Raw genomic sequence first — 7,502 nt, forward strand, 5'->3', positions numbered from 1 at the left:
GCAGGCAGGATCAGCTGGGTCCAGCATAGAGAGAACCACATCCAAACAACGGGTTACAGAGCCTTTCTGTGGTTGAATTTCTGCTCATTTGGAGAGTATTCCATTACTGTTGTGCTTTAATCATCACTGAGTATGCTGCAGAACTATAAAGTTTCGTTTTTGCAGGTTTAGATGAGTTTAATAATAATAATTCAGCTCTCTTTTGTTGTCCTGTTAGCTTGAGACACTGTGATCATCTTAAAGTCCTGTTGTAGTCCACATGGATCACAGCTATGTGGCTGTTTGTAGCTTACATCCATAATCGATGAGTATTTCTGATTTGAACGATCTTTAAACGGTCGGAGTCGGTATATGATGTTTTATTTTGAGATTGCCGGATGTTGCATGTGATCGTTGTCCCTGACTTCCTGTCCAGGTCATTCTTTTCTGTGCATATTGACGCGTGCTGGGTGCGGGCTCCGTCGAAAAAAGACTTGAATCATATCTCTGGCGGAGCGGCGTGGGGGCACGCTCCCTAGATGGAGCCGTAACGTAACGCAGCACATCCTGTGGACCCGAGGCTTTACAAGGACCAAACTGATTGTCAGAGGGTCTCCTAAAACTGCAGCCCCTGTGGGTTGTTCCCGATCTGCAGGGGTCAAGACCTACCAGAAGAGGAACAAGGAAGGAAGATTTGGGAAACTGGCAACAGGTTCATCGGCGGCCAAGGCTCGTTGATGTGCATGGACAGTGGAGGCAACAGAAGAGCTACTGGAGCTGAAACTGCTAATAGAAAGGAGCCAGAACGTTGTTGTGGGGCTGTGCAGCTGCAGGCCGGTCAGGGTGTCCATGTGAACCCCGGTCCACCGCCATAAGCTCCTGCAGCATCAGAACTGGACCACATAGCAATGGAAGACCAATACCCCTTTTCGACCAACATGAACCTGGTTGTAGGTTCACAACGACAACAATGGTGCCTATTCGTAATCACATGAGGTCCTGAAGAGAACTTATCCAACTGTACCAACAGTACAGTGTGCAACTCGTCGTGGTTTACATGGACGGAGACTTCACCCCCCCCCCTCGCCCCTGACGGAAGTGGTTCGCGGTTCTACACCAGCAAAGAGTTGGTGCTGCTCTGGAATCTGCTTTCCAGGCGGGGAGCCGGTTCTCTCGCAGTTTAAAACACCAATTAAATGGTTCTCAATTAAGCTCTGAACCGGCCGTGAAACTGCCTAGGTGGAAAAGGGGTACTAGAAGAACACAACGAGTTCAAGGTGTTGACTTGGTCTCCAAATTCTCCAGTTCTCAGCCTATTCTGGCCTCTGAAGGATGTGCTGGACAGCCAAGTCCAATCCATGGAGGCCCCAAACACCTCAGCCTCCAGGACTTAAAGGATTTTGGTGCCAGATACCACAGCACACCTTCAAAGGTCTAGAGGAGTCTCAACAGGTCAGGGTTGTTTTAGTGCTGGCCTGATGAGAGGAGGGCCAGGTTGGCTTATTGATATGGCTGAGAGGTCCATGTGTAGGGTGATTTCACAGCTGTCGCTATTGCATTGTTTGTCCACTAGAGAGCAGTAAAAGTTGGCTTTTCTCTAGTCTGCTCCTCCAAAACATAAGTACTAAATAGCAGGGACTAAATCATTATCAGCAGGTCTTACTAAAACAACTGGTGGGCCACTGATCAACAGAATACAAACACCTGAACCTTGTGTGGACGTTAGCAGTGTCTCCTTTATTGTTCAGAAATGTTAAGTGGTTGATTGGTCTCGTGTTGAGACAGCCATGTGTAAGCTGATTGCTTGATTCAGAAGGTTGCCCGCATGTTGTTTCTTGTGCTTTTGATCTCCAGCTCCAGTTGAGAGATCCTCACCTGCAAATCACAAACTAACTGTTAATGCCCCAAAGTTTGCAGAACTTTTAAAGTTGTTCTATAAAAACAACTTAATGTTCCTGCGATGGTCATTTAAAGTCCCAGTTTCTATCTGATCTCTTGTGTTTCTTTGTGATTGCGTCTGAAATACTAACATCTTTGTGACTGAGTTGCTCTCGTAGGCCGTGGATCTCGTCTTGCTGTCTATAAAACGCCTGCAGGAGCTGGAATGAAAACAAGGCAGGAGGGGGAGAAACTCTTGGCATCATCTTTTCAAACGTAGCAATCTCACAGTCATTGCTAATATTTCACCTCGCTCTCAGTTGTAGGTGGTGGTCTCTCTGCTGGTTCGCAGCAGTGTGGAGTGCAGTAGTACGTCCACAGCGGGATCTGGGTCTCGTCTGGCTGCCAACCGGACAGGTCGCTCACCGCTCTCGGGTATTTGGCGACCTGGTAGGCCAGCTGCTCCTCAAGGAAAGCCTGGAGAGAGATGATTGGCTGGTTTACACATCAGAAACCATTGAATGTTTAAACTGCGTTAAATAAGAGCTGCAGTGACAGAGGAGAGACAGGTCTTGAGGGTATGTCGGTTCCCAGTTATGATGTACAACTTTGTAGTGTTTCAACGTTCCATTTAAAACCCATGAACACACCAAAGTCCGAAGAACTACCTCCTGAATGGGTTAAAAAGGCTGTTCTAGGGGCAAGTGCTTGAAAGGTGAGACCTTGAAAGCATTCAAGATCGCTCAGTTGCGATGTGAACCTAAGTCCTTTCACTAACCTGTGTTTGCATAAGGATTAGCCTCTCTCTCTTACTCTCATCTGCTAATACAGATTCTGGTCTTCAATATTATGTAAGGTATAAGTGTTCTACCTCCTCCATAAAGTCCAGGTCCATCCTGGACACTGAACCATCAGCGGGACCCATCTGCAGCCTCAGGGAGCTCCTCACTTGCCCCTTCTCAGCAGGAGATTCTGGGTAAGGGTTTGGTACCTGAGTCCAAGGCTTCAAGGACATCAGGACTGGGCCTGATGGAGACATAGTTGTATTGACTCACTGACAGAAACTCCTCTATCTGTAATGTGTGTCTTTCATTGTTCACATTACTGACCTCTGTTCATTCCTGACAGCCAATCCTGAGCCGTCATTGCCGCCTGGTTTCCGACCGTCATCGGGTAAAGATCCTCTTGGAAAACACCGGACTGGAAGGAGAAGATAATCTTACTTGACTTTTCTGCCTTCACCTCCCTTGTGTCTTGCAATCAGACAGAAAGGTAAACACAACCTCTTTTCGAGGTACGATCATGGACAGTGGTTCCACCAGATCTTTAACGGCGATCAGACGGTAAAATCTGAACACTTCACAGGCGCTCACGTCCAGGCCGCGCTTTGGCATCACCCCTGAAGAGGAATCAAAAGGTAAGTGAGATCAGTTTGTTTGTGGAGCATTTGGAAACAGGTTTGTCATTTTTTTATGAAGTTACAGTGGCTAGCTAAGGTAAGTGTTTTTATTAGCACAGCAAGCTAACGATGCTCCTTTCAGTGGTTCAATTGGCTAAATTGGTGTTTTCCAGTACACAGTAGGGGTGGGAATTGATAAGATTTTATCAATGTCAATGCCATTGTCGATTCTGCTTATCAATCCAATTCCTTATCAGTTCTCCTGACGATTCCTGAGTATTTTTTTGAAGGCAAAAAAGTATTTCTAAACAGTCTTCAGCACCAAAAGGAACCATTTAATTTCTTCTGCGCAAGACTGAACATGAACATATTCAACCTGAACATACTGAACAATAGGTTGACTTCATTCTCGGCCGAGTGAGTCCGGATGTGGACCCTCGAGCCTGGAGGAAAAGACTTTGAATTTGGAGAGGAGAAACGCATTTCCTCGGGGGGTCATCGCGGAGGTATTTTACCCGCTCTTGGTGCCTCATTTTCGGCCGCGTGAGTCTGGACGTGGCCCCCGGAGCCTGGAGGAGAAACGCTTTTCCTCCGGGGGTCATTGCAGAGGTATTTTACCCGCTTTCGGTGCCTCATTCTCGGGCGTGTGAATCCGGACGTGATATTTTGAGCCTTTTTGCCTTTATTTGTATAGAACAGCTGAAGAGAGACAGGAAATGTAGGGAGTAGAGAGTGGGGGAAGACATGCAGGAAATGGTGACCGGCCGGGAATCAAACCAGCGACCCCTGCGACGAGTACTGTAGTCTCTGTATTTGGGGCGCTTAGACCGCTAGACCACCAGCACACCGATTCCCAGCATTCCTTCATGGTGCAGCGAGGTAGGATCATTTTCTTTGGAAAAAGCGAGCTAAGTTGATCATTATCTAAGGTGAATACTGCAAGAGCTAACTCTCGGTTGGACTTAAAGACAAACTGGCACAGATAGCATAGTTGGATTGATTCTTATCACTTAGACAACAAGTATAGCTACAGCTTTTTGGATAGGTATAGGTGAGTTCGTAGCTGAAATAATTAACGGTATAGATTAGTTGGACGTTTTCTAAATTAAGTAGTGTCACGGCTGCAACTACAAAAACATGGTTTCAACGGCAACTTAATGAAGTTGTACCTAGATGTGTTCCTAACTGTTAGTTTAGAGTAACAGGGTTCCACTATACATGATAACACTTAAATATAAAGACTTCACTATACTCTGTTAGTGTGTGTTGGTCTCACCGAGTCCTTTCTGTGGCAGCAGGGACCTGTACTCTGTCAGGAAACTGATGTACGGTTTTTCATCACTGAGCTCATAGTACCGAATGTTCCCGTCCCCCTAAAACACACAGATTCATAACACTGCAGTTGAACCCTCAAGTGTTGGTGCTGTCTTAATCTATTGTAGGTGTTTGAAGGAACATTGTGACTTTGTTTTAAGCTTTCAAAGGTGGACTTGAAATCCAAAAGTGCAGAGAATTATGTATAGACGTGTTTATGACCTTTCCAGCCAGGTAAAGTATGTGAGTGTCTTGGTCGTAGAATGGAAAAAGGACTCCTGCAGATCCATCCAACTCTTCTTCATACAAAGGCTCAGATAAATCATCCTGTGAAAGAGGCACAGAATAAATTTTGGGTGTGTATTCCTAAATGTACGTGACTATATCAGCCGCCCTGTATGATATACAAGTGTTTGTTTCTAACCGGATCCCAGAGGACGATTTGTCTGTGGTTCCAGGGTGAGCTGCCAGTGGACAGAAGCATTTTAAACCCTCCGATGTATAAAACCTTACTGGCTCTGTGAAACTTGCTGCTGGACACCTGAGAGGGCAGAAGTACAAAGTTTGTTTTGTCATAACTTATAAGACAATCAGACAACATGAACGCTTGGGAAAACCCACCTGTAGGATCTTTCCTGTCCGTGGATCCAGGACTCTGACCCGTCTGTCTTTGGAGGCGACTGCCAGCCTACTGCCATCAGTGTTGAAGCTGACAGACAGCAGTAGTGCTTCTGCTGGGTAGCGGTGGAAGACGGGCATCAAAACCACCCGCACAGGGTACCTGAGCACTGCTTCAACCTGGGACACGTCCCAGAGGAGGACCTTGTGTGAAGAGAAAGGCAAAGGTCAGGGATGACTAGCTTGGATTGGACCGGATTCAACTATGTAATGATCCCAGTGGTTGGAATCCAGTGAAAGCATTGTTTTCAAAAGCATTGTCCAGGGGTTGCTTGTAGTTACGCAATGGTGGCAAAATCTGGAAATCCTAGTAGCTAGACTTATGTCATGAGTTGGGATGAATGTCAGCCATATTGGCCCAATTGAAATAAAATCTTGGTTCACCTCAAACTTCCTCAAATTAAACAGCAATAAAACTGAACTTCTTCTAATTGGCACAAAATCTACATCAAACAAACTCCATAACTTCTCTATTCCCATCGACAACTCGCCCCTCTTCCCCTCAGGTTAAGAGTCTGGGTGTCATCCTCTACAGCACCCTCTCCTTCACCTCCGCAATATCGACCATCTCCTTCCTTCACTCACTCCCCACTCCACGGCCATTCTTGTTCACAGCCTCATCACCTCCCATTTGGACTACTGCAACTCCCTTCTGTTTGGCCTCCCCCACAAAACCCTCCATAAACTACAACTGGTTCAAAACTCAGCTGCCCGTATCATCACACGCACCGCCTCCATCCACCACATCCCACCCATCCTGCAACAGCTCCACTGGCTCCCCATCACACACAGGATCAACTACAAAATACTTCTCCTCACCTTCAAATTCATACACAACCTCGCCCCTCCATATCTCTCTGACCTCCTCCAGTCCGCACCCTCAGATCCTCCTCCTCCATCCACCTCACTGTCCCCCCCCTGCTCGCCTTGTTACCATGGGGAGCAGAGCCTTCAGCCGCTCTGGAACTCTCTCCCACCTGACCTCCGTGACACTGACTCACTGACCCACATTTTAAATCCAAACTCAAAAATCATCTGTTTAGACTGGCTTACTCCATCTGACCACAACTCCTCTGTCCATTCACTTCAAACTTTTTAAACTGTGTTTTATTTCCTGTTTGTTATTTAAACTCTGTTTGTTTTAATGTTGGAAGGTGACCTTGAGTGTCAAGTAAAGGCGCCTATAAATAAAATGCATTATTATTATTATTATTATTATTAATTCTTGTCAAACTGTGGTCTCTCACAGTGACTCAAAGTTGACCACTAAATTTAGGAACGCCAGACCAAAAATATAGGCCAGGTCAATCCAAATACAACAGAGTGTCCAGATGATTGGCCACAATTCCCCTGACTTGGACAGCTACTAACTGGAGTATAAAACTAAGTGGACATTTGTCCAGCTAAAGGACAACCAAGCCAAGCCTGTCATGAATGATTTGGCGTTCCTTTTTTTAGTCCCCCTCTCATGAGAAAAACAGCTGCTAAGAACAACAGATGACCTTTGCAGTAGTCAGCCAGTGATGTTCCTTACCTTGCAGTCATAGGCCGAGCTAAGCAGCAGGTTTTCGGCTGTTGGATGCCACTCGATAAGCCCCACCCTCCTGGAGTGACCAATCAGTGTCTTCCTTGCTTTTGTGAGGTTCTGTTGGACACCGCAGACTGGGATGTCCCAAATCTTTACCTGCAAACATTTCCAGAAGGGATGGTGAGCCCTCATTTATAAAAAGATGTGCGGTCTACTTTGGGGACCAGACTGGAACGTTAAAGCCCAAACTGCTCCTTTGAGAGATGAATAGTTTAAAACATGTACAATGCGGTGCTTACACTGCAGTCCTCTGAGCACGAGGCGATGCAGTGATCATCAAATGGGTTCCACTTGACATCCAGGACCCTCCCACTGTGACCACACACCCGTGGATGCTGGGGGTCCACCCTGCCTGTCTGACGGCAAGATTCAAGATTTACCACTCTGGTCACATCAGCATACACAAGAGGGTCTAATTCTGTGCTCCAATCACCAGACTACATACATGATGGATCGGCAGGACTAAGAAGGACCCGCCCCCGGCACACTCTGTCACTACAGCGATGAAGCAAGGATTTGCTGAGCAGTAGTGGTTGTCATGGACGCTGCGTGTGATTGGCACCCCATCATAGCTGTTTTCCTTGGTGGATGACTTCCCAAAAACATGGCGAAACTTAGAGCAGCGGAAAGACGAACGCCACGGCATCTGGAGGACAGAGAGAGCCA

General features: G+C 46.6%; 1 protein-coding gene across 1 annotated transcript; it reads right to left on the reverse strand.

The window, feature by feature from the left end:
* Positions 1–1,690: 1,690 nt before the first annotated feature.
* On the reverse strand, positions 1,691–7,491 carry LOC117807053 (coronin-2B-like). The gene is made up of 13 exons (XM_034676102.1): positions 7,282–7,491; positions 7,076–7,192; positions 6,783–6,932; positions 5,192–5,392; positions 4,995–5,111; positions 4,793–4,897; positions 4,533–4,629; positions 3,141–3,256; positions 2,967–3,057; positions 2,729–2,883; positions 2,167–2,334; positions 2,010–2,078; positions 1,691–1,854 (listed from the first exon to the last, which is right to left on the reverse strand). The coding sequence occupies exons 1-13, from the start codon at positions 7,480–7,482 to the stop codon at positions 1,789–1,791; spliced, it is 1,653 nt and encodes a 550-aa protein (XP_034531993.1). The 5' UTR covers positions 7,483–7,491; the 3' UTR covers positions 1,691–1,788.
* Between the last annotated feature and the right edge of the window lie 11 nt (positions 7,492–7,502).

Source organism: Notolabrus celidotus, chromosome 23 (genome assembly GCF_009762535.1).
Source record: "Notolabrus celidotus isolate fNotCel1 chromosome 23, fNotCel1.pri, whole genome shotgun sequence".
NCBI classification, from domain to species: Eukaryota; Metazoa; Chordata; class Actinopteri; order Labriformes; family Labridae; genus Notolabrus; species Notolabrus celidotus.